Raw genomic sequence first — 15854 nt, 5'->3', positions numbered from 1 at the left:
GGGCCGTTCACACAGAACGCGTTTTTCCATTCCAATGCGCTACTTTTCCATTGCTAAATGCGTGCTAGACAGACATGTCACGCATGACACGGCGTTCTAAAACGCGGCGCTCAAGTTCAAATCAGTTCAACTTTTAAAAAACGCATCTCGAGAGTTTTTTTCCCTATTATCAGCTCTTTTGTCTTTGGGTTGTTATATTTCTCACAGATTTCTGCTTGTTTTAAATCAGATACAGATAAAGTAACACTGTAAGGATTACATTTATATGAATGCATTAGTGAGAGAGCGATTGCATGTGTGAAATAATTCTACCTTACAGCGTCTCTACTAATAGTGAAGCTGTGTGTTGTAGTTACTAAGAAATATATGTTAGAACTTTTCAGTTTCTAAGCTATTTTATTGTTAATATATTATATTGCGCACTACTGTCTGTGTGTGCGCGTATCATGTAGCAGCGCAGTTTAGAACGGCGACTAACTTACCTGTACAATAAGCTGGTTAAAACGTGCATTCACCTGATCAATATTGATGGTATAATCAAACAAATCATGTGGAGCTGGATACAGAGAGTAAATGTGGACTTCAAAGAAGTTGTTGCGCCTGTTGCGCCCTCTATAGGCCATGACCAGCGACTAGTTGACGTCATGCTTAAAGCGTCATGGCAGAGCATTAATGTCGATTAGTTGGTGCAACCCCCATTTTGAACTATTGTCACATTTGTGACCATTTAAGGCACAGTCTAGAGCCCTTAACGACATCCCAACTCAATTCATTTTCAAGCTGCAGAACAGGAAGTAGATGTCCCCTTCATTGTGGGGGAGCACACAGATTGCTACCCAGAATGCCAGCTCTCCAAAGCCAGATGGAAATTGCCATAGGCATGGTGAGTAATCAAATAAGGCTTCATAATAATTACTTGCATTGCATTCTACACATTCAGCATGCAATGGCTTACTACTGTATGTAGCTATTCGCTTGGACCCTGTTTTTATTTTGACATACATGGTGTATAATATAAAATGTGAGTTGAGGCGTGTTTCTCCTTGATTGTAATTATAGCTTGTAGTAATGCCATAAGAGATGGGTGGGGGTTGCCTATTGCAAATCTGAGAGATGTTCTAATAATGTCTGCTGCACTGTTTGAATTAGAGGTCATGGTGGAAAAAAAAAAAAAAGTCATCCTGACATTTTAACATCTGTCTCATAAGCGCTTTGTTTAAATGAGCTTGTGTGTGGCTCGTCATTAACAAAAAAAGAGCTCCAGATATTTTCAATTTTGCTAAATTACGAGTAATGAATTCAGTGTTAGAGGGCAACACGACTTGGACTCCTTTGCATCAGTGCAAATGAATGGAATCCTGCCAACTTAATGCATTTAGCAACAGACTACTCATCTATGTATTCAATAGTAACTCATGCAGATGCATAAAGTCGCACAATGCGCTTTAACAGCTGGTGCTAGACAGGCATGCAGTGAAAGAAAACATGATGAACTGATGAAAAACATGAACCCAACTCATTAAATAAACAAACAAACCACCTCACCAACTGCCGTGAACCTGGCAGCATCTGCGGCAACACCATTCCAGAGCATTCAATGTCAATTCCATCATAGCATCCAGACCGCTGAGATTTAGCACTGCCATCAAATTCAGTCATGAGGGAGAGCCAGAGTGGCACAGAGCTCATTCAGATCTCTATGCATGACTGGGTAGCCATCCATCTGAGATGATTTTCAATGAGTCAGTCGCCCTGCACTGGGCCTGCTCCCTGATTTCTCCTCTCATAGCACAAACGTCTGAACAGACATGGGATTGGCAGGCAGCTTCCACTCAATGAGAAGTTGAGACATTAGCATCTACCCTGCAGCCACCCTCGACCATCTGAGCAAGAAAGCTCTGTCCAGGGCTATATGTTAAAAAAATAGTTCTCTATCAAATGTATTGGTGACAAAATAAGAGCTATTTTATATAGAAGAAACTAAAACTGCTAGTAAGTGGCGGAAAGTCTTAATAACTGTACCTGGTCATGTGCCCACTCCTAAATGACAGGTTAATACATAATTTGCTTACATTATGCTAATGCCTTCAAATAGAAGTCAAACACAAGTGGTTTATTCTGAGACATGCAAACATTTTTCTTTTTTCAATCTGCATTCAACATGAAAGCCTTTTTCCAGTCACATGCCTGTTTAAGAATGAACTGCACTACTTATGGTTGTTTTCAGGAATGCTTTTATACATTTGTGTAGCCTGTGCTACTAAACTTTCAACTTCTGTAGCACCAGTGCTATGTGTAAAAAAAGTTTAGGTACTGCCCTGCTGTCACAATCTTCAGTGCAGTGGTGTTCTGAAATGAGGCAAAGTCCTCACGTTTTTTGTTTTTTTTTAATAAATCAAATGTAAATTCATGTCCTAGTTATACTTAATGTTGTCACATTTTCCTTGTTAAATACACATTACATTAAAAAAAGAGAAACCAAAAACAATTCTATTTTGTATTTTTACATTAACTATGTAATAATTGTTCTATTTATTAAAGCCAAATATAAATCTCATCTATTTAGTTTTTTAAGCATTTTTCCAAAACAATAACTCAAGGCAGTAATAATTGTGAACAACTGTGAGCTGTTGTTTTTAACAGTCAACTTATTTTCATCAGTCATCAAGCTTGGTAAACACTGACGCAGACATGAAGATGTACCTTTAATTTCACCAAGCTGATTGATTGCTCACTAAAAAAACCCACAGTCATCATGTTTTCAGGCCATTTCAAGTTTGATTTTGACATGACATAAAGCAGGATTATCTAAGTGGCTGAGTTACTTACTTTTTAATCAGTCTTCTCATTAACACCATAATGATGTTCATTCAGAATGATTCACGAACATGAATGAAAACAAGAGGCGGGATTTATCACATGAACCAATCATATCCAATAATAGCCAGTTATATCCAATCATAGCATGCTTTAATTTTATAATATGGTTTATTTCCTCATCCAATTTTTTAGGAGACACTGCCTCCCTTGCCTCTTTGAAGGAAATGCCCCTGGTATCAGAGCAGGGGTTTTCAAACTTTTTGATCCCAAGGACCCCTAAATATGATGATTTGCTTCCTAAATATAAAGACAACAATAAGTTTTCACGTATAAAGGCCCATTTATACTGTGACTATGTCCAAATTAAACAATTGGCTTTTATGTCATTACATTATGTCATCGTCTAGACAAAGATTATTAAAATATTATCAGGAATTATATTATTTATTTTTATTAAGACTTTTTTTTTTTTTTGCGACTTAATTTTATTTAAAAACATGAGCTGTTGAAAAAAGAAAATACACTATTAATCATAGCATACCCTTGGGGGTCCAATGACCTGTTTGAAAACCCCTGTATCAGAGTTCTACGAATAAAGTCAATTTATAATATTAATAATATGACTAATAGTAAGAATACTGTCAATAAGGGTTGTCAATAAAAACGTGTGTGACTTTGTGGAACACACACATAAAAAAGCTATTTTGGAAAAAAAAATTGTGTTCCTCAGAAAGTTAAGTCATACAGGTTTGGAACAACTTGAGGGAGTAAATAATGTTTATCTAATTTATCTACACAGAAATTTGGGGCGTGCCTAAGATGCTGTCTGAGTACCGTTCATACAAGACGTGTTCTTTGGTTGCTTACATGGCGTAACCTAATGGAACTGACCGCATGAATCTCAAGACCCGTTTTTTAAAGTTAAATGACTTTTAACGTCACGTTTATGAGCGAGAGGCGACGCAACGGCGAGACGCGTGTGTATAGCTATATACAAATAAATACTAGCTTACTAATAAAAAAAGCGCAGACAGAACGTGTCCTCTGTGAATGCCCCTAGACAGGGTTTTAATACACTGCCACTGATTGATTTATTTACCTGAGCTTATTAGTTACGCGTGTCGGATGAATAAAAGGATTAGCCTACCTGTAAAAGATCGCGCGCAAAACGATCGACAGTGAACCTTTTTTAAAAGCGGCATCATTGGAGACAAATGATCAGAAAATAATACGCAAAAACATATTAGATCAAAAAAGCATGTCAAAATAATGTAGCAAACTGAAACATTCGAGACATCCCTCAGTTCACTTTAACACTCCGTTCATAATGGTGCAAATAAGCACTTTTAACACTTACCCGACAAATCCAAGCGCGATGTTGACATGGCTTCAGAGGGGTGCAGCGTTCACAGTACCTGTCTGGATATGATGGTCCATGAGTGTGAGACAGCAGCAGCAGCAGCATGAGCTGAGATGAGCTGAACTTCACTGCTCCAGTGACGCGCGTAAATCCCCACACACAGGACGCATGAGGATATGCGGCGAAAACGATTGGGAGGCTGAGCACAATGATAAAATAGATCGATAAAAATCAGTCATTAATAGAAATGACTGCATTAACAAACTCATTAAAGTATAAAGAGACATTAAAGGATTAGTTCACTTTCATTTTAAAATTTCCTGATAATTTACTCACCCTCATGTCATCAAAGATGTCCATCTTTCTTCAGTCGAAAAGAAATGAAGGTTTTTGATGAAAACATTCCAGGATTATTCTCCTTATAGTGGACTTCAATGGCCTCCAAACGGTTGAAGGTCAAAATTACAGTTTCAGTGCAGCTTTAAAGGGCTTTAAACGATACCAGACGAGGAATAAGGGTCTTATCTAGTGAAACGATCGGTCATTTTCTAAAAAAATAAATGAATAAAAAACACAAACACAAATGATCGCCTCGCAAATGCTTCTGCCAGACCGCCTTCCGCATTCTTCAAAAAGCTTTCGCTGTATGTCCAACACCTTCCCTATTCAACTTACGAAAAAAAAAAAACGGAACTGGCACCGCGTTCGTTACGTAAGTTGAATAGGGAAGGTGTACGCAGAGATTATATAATATAGGGAGATGAGAGGGTCTGTATCTCTTACCATTGGAGAAAGCGTAACAGCTAACTTAATCACGTGCGGCACCTCTCAGCCTATCGTGTAATGGCCTCTGGTCTTCTTTCCTGCGTACCGCCATTAGCAGTTACGCCTTTTTGGCTAAAGGTTGCAGGCTTGCCTTCCAGGGGCTTTGGTGTACGGAAGAATACGGAAATCGGTCTGGCGGAAGCACTTGCGATGCGATCGTTTGTGTTAAAGCATATACATTTTTAGATATTTTTTTAGAAAATGACCGATCGTTTCGCTAGATAAGACCCTTATTCCTCGTCTGGTATCCTTTAAAGCCCTTTGAAGCTGCACTGAAACTGTAATTTTGACCTTCAACTGTTTGGGGTCAATTGAAGTCCACTATAAGGAGAATAATCCTGGAATGTTTTCATCAAAAACCTTAATTTCTTTTCGACTGAAGAAAGAAGGTCATGGATATCTTGGATGACATGGGGGTGAGTAAATTATCAGGAAATTTTAATATGAAGCAACAAATCCTTTAATTTTACTGAAAAGTGCTCAAAGACAGTGGAAATAGCTGAATAAAGCTACTTATTTGTTTCTTACTTAATGACGTACGCACCCGCAGTGGGTGGCCATCGCTGTGGCGCCAGGGGAGCGATTGGGGGTTAGGTGCCTTGCTCAAGGGCACCTCAATCGTGGGCATTGAGGGTGGAGGAGGGCGTTGTTCATTCACTCCCCCAACTACATTTTTCTGCCTGTATTGAGAATGGAACCCGCAACCTTCAGGTTACAAGTGACTCTCTAATCATTAAGCCACGACTAATAGAGGTACTAGAGGTACTGCCTTAATGAAATACAAATTATGAGCACTTTTCACTGTAGGCTACCATTCTTTTTTAATGGACCCTTGAAATTGCCATGTAGGATAATGCAAACTGAGCCGTATTACGTACCAGACCATATGCTCAGTGGTTCATAAAAAAAGATTAGCACAGCAAAATGTGCTCAAAATATAAATTTTGTAAGGGCAGTACCTCTATTTTAAAGTCCTTATGTCCACTTTAATGCATCCTCTGTTGCGGCCAAGAAATCACTCCGCTAATTGGGCTGATTGCGCAACAGGCTGCTCGGTGTGTATTGTCCCATATAAAACTGAAATCTGGTCGCTCTGTCACGCTTTCAGCCACATCTGAAGTGGTCTGATATATATCAGGACCAGATGACAAATGGCCGAGGCTGCTTTTCTTTATTTTCCCTAATGCTTCAGTAGCAGGGACCTCCCCAGTTTGAAAGTGAGGGCCCTGGTCATCGCCTGCACACACTCTTAAAACAGGCATGCTTGCATCGAGCAGGAGTCCAAGGCCATTCCCAAGAATGAGATACTTTTGCATGGGTTGAAGCCCGCTCTTTGCTACATTGACTGTCCGCCCCAAACACCTGAGGTGGTCGAGAAGTCTGCATCTGTGATTGAAAAGCTCATCCTGAGAATGTGCCATTATCAGCCAGTCATTCAAATACTTTAGAATGCGAATGCCACTCAAGCACAAAAGGTATAACGTACCATTCACACACTTTGAGGGCAAACCTCAGACAACATCTGAGATAAGGGGCTATATGTATAAACCTCTTCATGGTTCTCTCTCTCTCTCTCTGTGTGTTGGTCCAGTCACTTCGGTCCAGGCAAATATACAGCTGTCGAAATCCATTCCCCCCTCCCAAATGATGAAAGATGCAGTGACTTAAAAGATGTTTATTCTATCCTGTGTGTGGATGGAGTTTAACCAGCTTCAGTTTAAATGTTCATTTTTTGTCTTTTTGCCATTTATTATGATATTAAATATGTTGACAGGAAGCAAAATAGGTGAGAGAAGGCAGACGGGATCCGGAAAAATCCACGAGCCTGGATTCGAACCTAGGATTCTTTGGACGCAACTGCGCCAGAGGTCAGCACACTGTCCACAAAGCCATCAGGAAGTGGGAGACTGAACCCGTTTGATAAATATTAGAAACTCATGGGGAGGGGGAACAGAATTCGACGGCAAATATACAGCTTGAACATCTCTGGGTCTGGGCCCTCTTCGTCCATCTTTTTAAGCAGTTTGGCCTGGAACACTTGCAGCACCGCCATGTATGAAGGGCAGAAGCTGCCTGTCCTACCATGATGAAAGCCTTGTCGACAGTTGAGAGAAGTGAAGTTCCTCTGGTATGGGCCCGGGCAGAATGAGGGGTGCGTGGGAGATCAGCTTGGTGGTCCAACAGCAGAAATAGCTTGTCCAAGTGGTTCTTCGATGGCTCCTTGGGAGCTGACCAATTCAGGCTTAACTCCTCCACCACTTTCGTGAGGACCCCCAACAGCTCAGCATTGGCAGGCTGAGCAGCCAGATTCCAGGAAGAGGACGCTGGAACACCAGTCGTCCTTTTCTGAGGCTGTTGTGGACATTGTCATCATCCGTGGCACCAAATGAGATCAACTCACAGGCTCCATTGGAGGGGAGAAGACCTGTACTCAGCATAAGAGAGTGGAGGCTTCCTGTCCCACAGCTCGACAGTGGCGGGAGGAAGAAGTCCCAGACACAAGATGCATGCTTCATGTCTGTCCAGGAGCTGAATCAAACCCCTGCATGCATTGCATTCCTTGGATATGGGGCAGCATGGTGGCTCAGTGAGTAGTGCTGTTGCCTACAGCAAGAAGGTCCCTGGTTTGTGATTTTATATGTATGAAGTCAATATTACAGGTTTTTATATAATGGTGTGTTAGCTGACGCCTTCGTTTTGTTGTATTTTGTTAGTTTAGCAAAATAATTGCTGAATCTATCACAATATAGATATTCAAACATGCGTCTAACTACAGTTGCAGATGCACAGTCAACTTGCTCTCGAGTGTTCATGGACTGGTGTTTTGACCATTCCAATATGGTGGACGGCTTATGTATGGCGGACCATAGAAACAGCAACTAATGAGGCATCTATGTTTATAAATCTATGGGTTCGAACAGCTTTTGAAGTTTGCTGAGGATTATCGAGGAGTCTGATGAATTAGTTGACGATACTATGCGAGCTTTAATTTCTTTATTTATTTTTTTAAATGGTTTAGTCCAAGTATGAGGGGCGTGGCCTTCTTAAAGGGTTAGTTCACCCAAAAATTAAAATGATCCCCTAATTTACTCACCCTCAAGCCATCCTAGGTGTATGAGACTTTCTTCTTTCAGTCAAACACAATCAGAGTAAAAATATCATGACTCTTCCAAGCTTTATAATGGGAGTGAATGGTACCTTAGATTTTGAAGCCCAAAAAAAGTGCATCCATCCATCATAAAAGTAATCCATACGGCTCCAGGGGGTTAATAAAGGCCTTCTGAAGTGAAGCTGTGCATTTTTGTAAGAAAAATATCTGTATTTATAACTTTATAAACTATAATCACTGGCTTCCGGTAACAGCCTTAAGCAAGATGAGTTCCGGCAGAAGAGTGACCTCTGACCCGATGTATGACAAAAGTCATATACACCTAAGATGGATTGAGGGTGAGTAAATTATGGAATAATTTTCATTTTTGGGAGAAATAAACCTTTAAGTTTGCTTTTCGACTCATAGCTATTTGTTTACTCGTAGAGTCGGAGTTAAGTGCATGGAGTTTGTGGAGTATAATTGCTATCTTTTGGGTCAGTTTATTGGCATAGCCAAAAGTTTGTTGGTATATATTGTGTATTACTTTTGAACATTTGATTTTTTTTTCTTTGGTATATATTCTTCGACTTTCACTGTACATAAATACCATTTGCACATCAAATTTACCTCAACTTTTTAATCTCTTGAAATAAACACTGAACTTTTGAGTTTGTCCTCACTTCATTTAATTTCTACACCTCCATCTGCTGGTACATTCAGAGCAGTGGGGCTGATACTGTTGCAGTTGCCACATTACTGTCTCTATTACAGTCACGTCGTAACAGTTGAAACTTTGGACCAGTTTGATGGTACGAACTACCCCTTGAGGTCGTAGTGATTTTACAAAAGTTTAAATTAAATAAAAGATTCTTGATCCAATGATATTACTAAGTATGTCAGATCACAAAACAATGACTGTCAGGCAAAAGTTGAGACAATTTTTATGCATTTCATCTAGGCATAAAAAAAATAAATAAAAAAAAAATACATTAAGCATAATGTAAGCCATGTACAATCTTAAGGTTTTAACATTAACAACAAAGTGCTTTGGCAACATGGTACAGTGTTGGTAACAGATTATACCGTGGTACTGATTACTACCTGACTGATACCCCAACATATTATTTCCATGAAAATATTGGTGCAAAGGTACTCTTTTTGTTTGTGAATAGCTTCAAGGGAATTAGGAAAGAAGAAGAGTTGGACGTGACAAGTTGTTCTCAAGGATTTCTCTTTTATTCGGATGTGTTTCCACGTTGACAGAGGGAGCTCTGTCAGTAGGTGCTGTGTTAGTTGGTGAACAGATTTATTATGGTGGAACTCATCATGATGGGCAGAAGAACAGATGTGAGCTGATGCACAGATGGCCACACATGGTTAGTTCCCAGTCAACATTTTAGAGAAAATAGTATAAACAGCTGTAACCATGGCGTATAACCAGTCTGACTCTTTCACAAGCTACATGAAAAATATTTACCTCAAAATCATGCCAGGTGCTTTCAATGTCATGAAAAAAGGCAAGTAACTTGGCTCCCCCTAGTGGCGATCCTAAACAGTGAGCACAGTGGAGTGAGCAATGTCTTTCATCCCACTATTAACTACCAATAGGCGCTGTCCTTTCACATCATGAAGACCAGAGGCTAGTCCATGCATATAAGACAGTTAGGTGGATATCCATTCATCCACATATAAACATGCATGATTATTTATCGACACATGACTATCTGTCTGTCTATCAATCCATCCATCCATCCATCATAACAATGAGGACACCACAAATAGTCAAAAAGAAATATTTATTTCATGATAGAACTCAGTTTTCAAATAACTGACCATTCAAAAAAATTTACACATTTTTTTTTTAAAATCGTTTTTTTCAGGATTCACGGACAGCAGTTGTAATATCTATGACCACATGCAATGTTTTTTTTGTCCACTAAACAAACAGGTACTAAGGCCCAAAGCCCAGCGCTACCTTGACATGAGCTTCACTCTTCCATCACTGCAGACAGCTGTACTCAAGTCTGGAGCATGGCTAAAAACACGTCCGATGCTTTATTAGAGTCCAGCACTCTCCCACCTCAATTTACGGGTTCGATTTCTGATGGCCGGCAACAGCAAAAGATTTTTCCCCAAGGACTGTATGAGGGATACATCCATGCACTTACGGAGTTTACAACATGTTCAATATCAGACTTTGAGGGACCGCTGATCATAGTGTCAAGCATTTTATACTCAATTTTTTTTCTTTTTTTTTTTTCTTCCAGAGGTAAAAATAAGGACATTGATTTTTTTTTTTTTTTTTTTTAAATGAAATTTTAATGTCCTGGTCTGCAGTGTGGTGTCCTGTGTTAAAAGGTCTCTGGACAGATAAAGTGCACTTGATGGCTGAGGTTCTTCAGCAGGTCTCCTCGTCCACAGCAACAGCAAAAAAGAAAATTCTGCCCTAACTCAGGGATTTCAATATGTAGGACTGTAGCACCAAGTGTCCACCAGTAAGGCAAGATACTGTAAAGCGGCAGGTTGCAGACGAGAAACGTGGAATGGCAATACATATGTGCTTGTAGAAGGCGACAAAAAACAAAACAAAAAAACGAAACAAAAACCTCTGGATACTTATGAAAATCAGTGCACAGAACAGCATTCAATTCTCCCTTTTCAGTCCAAATCTGGACCACTAAGAACATGAAAATAAATGCTAATCACAGATAACAGTGTTTAAGGAACCTCTTCCTGATACTCCATTGCACTTTTGCCATCCTGCCACATGATGGTGGTTGTATCCTTCACTGTCCAAGCCAAAGCAATTCCAGCCATGACCAAATGCTTTCAGTTAGCTGCCCCTTGTTCCAGTGAGATGATGAGCAGATCTGGTCATCTGCTCATTTCAGTCCAAGAAATGCTGAGTCTCTTTTATGGCCTTCTGGTTGTGAATGGGCGGATAGGGTCATGAGAGTGCACCACTACAGAACAGGGCGTTAATGCTGCAGCTATATAAACCAGACTCTGTTGGGAGTGAAGACATGTATGAAAAGGCACCATATTTCTGGACAGGGCAGATGTACAAATTTGTATGTGCAAGATGTGTCTGAATCCATCTCTTTACCTCCACATTTAAAGGCATTACCATTTACTAAGGCAAATTCTCTCTGTAAAGAAATGCAAAGTGCATCTTTTCTGCTCTTATATATTCTTTGCACTGCTGCTGTTGAACAAATGTTCAATGTTGCATTCTAATCATAGATATATCTCTTTAATAAATTATATTTATATTTATATATATATATATATTTATATGTCCCCACCCCCCCATTATACCCCTGTGGCCAGCAGCGCACGTTACAGGTATTACTGTACAAACTTAAAGCCATGCTTGTCCTTTGGCCACTTCAAGTTCTGCTCTGTTCACAGTTTCCTCCTCCCGACGCTGAGAACGAACAGACTCCGAGCAGTTTTCTTCACAGAGATCACACAGACATTCCAAAAAAGGGGAAAAAAAAGCATATTTGTACATGATGAAAGGAGACAGAAGTACAAATATTCATTGTAAAATATGGTTCCAGCAAAAAGACTTCCATAAGGTGTTGCCATGGAAACCAAAGAGTCCTCTCAGAGGACTGCGGATCAGAACGCAATCTGATTGGACGATTTGTGATCCCAAAGTTTCACTGCACCCCCTCCTCGTCGACGTACGTAGAGGGGAACCATCCAATCTGAAGGGAAAACAGACAGAATCTGAGAATATGTAATCTGAGACTCGCACATTCAGACTAAACATTCAAATTTTGTTCAATTTTTCATTACACAACAGTTCAAGTCTTCTAATGTGATTGGCCAATGCATTCCAACTGGATGTTTTACAAAAAATAAGCTATTTTCTATAAAAAAAAGAACTGGCCAATTTTTCATTTGCTTGCTTTATTACCCTGCCATTGGCCTCTCCTTTCCACCAGCCTTGGTCTCCACCAATCTTGCTGTAGATCTTGACGATGTCTCCTTCTCGCAGGGAGAGCTCTCTCATGTCTCGAGCAGCAAAGTTATATCGCGCCACAGCTGTGCTGACTACCCTGGGTGTGAACACTGTACAAGGCCAACAACATACCGAGATTAGTGCATGAAAAATGCTGAAGAGCACCATTAAATGCTTATACAACAGATGAGTGGACACTTTCTGACATTGTGAGTGAGAGTATAAATGAATGAAAGCTAGTGACTACTGGTCTACTAATAGGGTATTTTTACAAGAATTTTATGAATGTCTGGAGCCCTAACAAGAGGATGCTGAAAACACAATCAGGGGAGGGATGTGGATGAGCGACTGAAATTGAAGAGGAATAGGGGGAGGCGGCATGGATGATGCAAGAACATGAGCAAGAAGCGCAGTACCTGACCAGAAGGGAGCAGAGCTTTGAGAGGAGAAATTGAGGCCCTGAGGACTGAGGAAGGAGAAGTTGTAGGAAGCACAGGTGGCTGCTGAGACAGAGTGGAGAGCGAGAGAGAGAGAGAGAGAGAGAGAGAGAGAGAGAGAGAGAGTGCAAACAAATAAATAAGGAAAGTGCAGTAGAGTTGCACAACACAACAGGGCAGAGAAAGTTCAAGGACATGGTTTCCTTACCAAACTAAGGCAAGGTCATAGAGTCATTAAGGTGTTTGTATGTATGCATGTGGAAAAAAGTAGCTAGAATTCTTACAGATGCAGATGACCCAAAAAAAAAAAAATCACTCTAGAGCTGTCACGATTTCAACTGTTTTCAACATTGATAATAATATGAAATGTTTCTTGAGCAGCAAATCAGCATATTAGAATGATTTCTGAAGGATCATGTGGCACTGAAGGCTGGAGTAATGATGCTGAAAATTCAGAGGAATAAATTACATTTTAAAATATATTAAAATAGTAAACAGTTATTTTAAACGAGTAAATTGTAATAATATTTCATAATAATACTGCTTTTAACTGTTTGTAATCAAATAAATGCAGCCTTGATGAGCAAAAAGACTTGTTTCAAAACATTAAAAAATCTTGACAACAGTAGTGTGTGTGTGTATCAGCCTCCATTCACTGTACATTCACTGTATGGAAAAGAACACAATGAACATTCTGTCTTTTTCTGTTCCATGGAAGAAAGTCAGAGGTTTGAAACAAAATGAGGGTAAGTGAATGACAAAATTGTAATTTCTAGGTGAATGACTCCTTTAAGCAGCTCTTGGGTTGGATATGGAGATCTTCAAGCCTTCTACATTCTCAGCCCCTCACAAACAGGCACTGTCTTTATGCACTTGCATAAATATCAGTGAATACCAGTTAAGCTTGGCTGGAAGGTGAACAAAGGCACATCATTTATAATTCATCTAATGAAGCATCTGTTTATTAGAACCTATCCAGCTCAGCCAGAGTGGGCGGCTCCTGAACAACCAAGCCTAAGATGACTGACAGTTGAAATACCAGGAGGCGGAGCATACAGAATGTGAGGGCAGGACCAGCTGGCAGGGTCTGTTTGTTCAGACTTCCAGAGTGTGTCCAAAGATTGTGGAAGGCTGCTGGCCAGACTGGTGGGGGCTCAATAATAAATGTGTGCCAAAAAAGCAGAAGAGTGAAAATAAAAAAGGAAGAGAGTAAGGGAGCTGAAGAAAGAGATAAAAAGACATGGCAGTGAATGTTTACCTGGTGAGCGGGTATTGGTGCGAGAGCTCGAGCGTTCCCGGGATTTGTAAGGGTACCGTAATGTCGTGTCCAACAGCTTAAAGCTCTCTTTCAGTGAATGACTCTGATAATACTCCACAAGCTCCTGTAATAAAGAAACATATCTAAAGTTACTTACAGAAGCTTCATGTTCCAGCTGAGAAACTATGGCCTGGTTTCACAGACAGGGCTTAGACTAAGCCAGGATTAGGTCTTTGTTCAATTAGGACATTTAAGTACCTTTAATAAACATACCCTAGGAAAAAAAAAAAAAAAACATTACAGGTGTGCATCTTGAGACAAAACAATGGCACTGACATATTTTCAGATATGTCAGTGCAAGTTGCTTTCAGTTAAAACAGCTCAAACATGCATTTTAGTCAAGGACTAGCTTTTTTGTCTGTGAAACCGGGGGCATAATTATTTTTTATTTTTTTTTGAAAGAAGTCTCTTATGCTCACAAAGGGTGCATTTAAAAAAAAAAAAAAAAAAGTTTTTTTTTTTTTTTTTTTTTAAATATCATTAGCATTTAAAATAACTGGAAAAAAAAATAACATTACTATATCAAAAAAACACCCTCGTGTTGTTCCACACCCGTAAGACCTTCGTTCATCTTCAGAACACAAATTAAGATCTTTTTGATGAAGTCTGAGAGCTTTTTGTCCCTACATAGAGATCCAACGCAACTACCACTTTCAAGGTCCAGAAAGGTAGGATTGACATCATTAAAGTACTCCATGTGACTCCAGTGGTTTAACCTCAATTTTATGAAGCGATGCGAGTGCTTTGTTTGTGCAAAAAAACATAATTTACCACTTCACTTACAAAAATATTGATTTGCAACATGTGTTCACGAGAACATCACGACGCATGTGTGTTGTGTTCAAACTCACGCCTCAACACAACTCACATGCATGAGTGTCACGAGCACCATGACGCTTGCGTTTTGTGTTCACGCGAGAGCTGACATTGTTGCGTGAACACGCTTTGGATAATATTATTTTGTAAATAAAGTGGTAAATTATGTTTTTTTTTTTTTTTTTTGCGCAAACAAAGCACTTGTGTCACTTCATAAAACTGAGTTTAAGCTACAGGAGCCACATGGAGTACTTTAATGATGTCATTCCTACCTTTCTGGACCTTGGAGTGGTAGTTGCGTTGGATCTCTATGGACGGATTTCATCAAAAAGATCTTAATTTGTGTTCCAAAGATGAATGAAGATCTTGCGGATGTGGAACGACACGAGGGTGAGTAATAAATAACAGAATTTTCATTTTTGGGTGAACTAACCCTTTAAGTGCTTCAAGTGAATTAATTGTGTAAAACTGCAGAAAAAAAGTATTTCAATGCAGTCTTCACCATACAAGCATAATAAAACGGTGAGACATTTCTCTTACCAAAAGGCTTTCAAACTTCTTTGCTTCTGTGATGTGAATCCAGTTGTCTTTCTCAATAACTTTAATATGCTTCACTTCGTCATTAAACCTGATAAAAGGAGAGAAATGTGAATGAATGAAATGATGAATGAAACTCATAGAATGTTTCCCAATAATACTATATATGGAAGGTATATAGCAACAATAGCTATGTTTCCATCCAAAGTTGCGAATTTAATTTGTGTGCAAAATTAGAATATTGTATAAAACATTTGCAAATAAAGCACCATTTCCATGCCATGTGTTCAAGAGATCAAAATTGTCACTTCCTGGGAAATTGGCACAAAATATGGAAGTTGCTGCAATCAGGGAAGAAACTGTGGCTCTTTTTTCCTACATCATAAATGACTTGTGTCTCAGAGTGTGCAGACGAAACCCAATAAATGCTTTAACGTTATTTGGCGTTTGAATTCCTGGTGTTTGGACATATGAGACGCTTCTGGGAGGGAATTAAAGCAAATCAATTTTTATGACAGACTTTGGCTCAGGCATTTCAGCATGATCAAACCAACATTAAAGATGATGAGTTTTTTGTTGTGCATTGAGGGATTTATTTGGTAAATGTGTTTTTATTGTAGTTTATGTGCATGTCTTCTTATTGGATAAAAAAAAACCTGCCTCAATTGAGCGCGCAGTTT

At 39.4% G+C, this 15854-nt stretch overlaps 1 protein-coding gene across 7 annotated transcripts in view; it reads right to left on the bottom strand.

Moving 5' to 3' along the window:
- Positions 1 to 9875: 9875 nt before the first annotated feature.
- Positions 9876 to 15854, bottom strand: part of vav2 (vav 2 guanine nucleotide exchange factor) — a 183066-nt gene continuing 177087 nt past the window's right edge. For 3 of the 7 annotated variants that reach the window (XM_051876807.1, XM_051876806.1, XM_051876804.1), the window contains 5 exons: positions 15178 to 15265; positions 13762 to 13885; positions 12483 to 12569; positions 12022 to 12176; positions 9876 to 11809 (listed from right to left, as the gene is read on the bottom strand). In XM_051876807.1, coding sequence (XP_051732767.1) covers positions 11762 to 11809; positions 12022 to 12176; positions 12483 to 12569; positions 13762 to 13885; positions 15178 to 15265 — 502 coding nt within the window. In that variant the 3' untranslated portion in view covers positions 9876 to 11761. The remainder of the gene's footprint in view (positions 11810 to 12021; positions 12177 to 12482; positions 12570 to 13761; positions 13886 to 15177; positions 15266 to 15854) is intronic. The other 4 variants (XM_051876809.1, XM_051876805.1, XM_051876808.1 and 1 more) reach the window with 2 other exon arrangements.

Source organism: Ctenopharyngodon idella, chromosome 21 (genome assembly GCF_019924925.1).
Source record: "Ctenopharyngodon idella isolate HZGC_01 chromosome 21, HZGC01, whole genome shotgun sequence".
Taxonomy (NCBI): Eukaryota; Metazoa; Chordata; class Actinopteri; order Cypriniformes; family Xenocyprididae; genus Ctenopharyngodon; species Ctenopharyngodon idella.
Note: the sequence above shows the minus strand (reverse complement) of the source record. Positions and strands in the feature narration are given on the sequence as shown.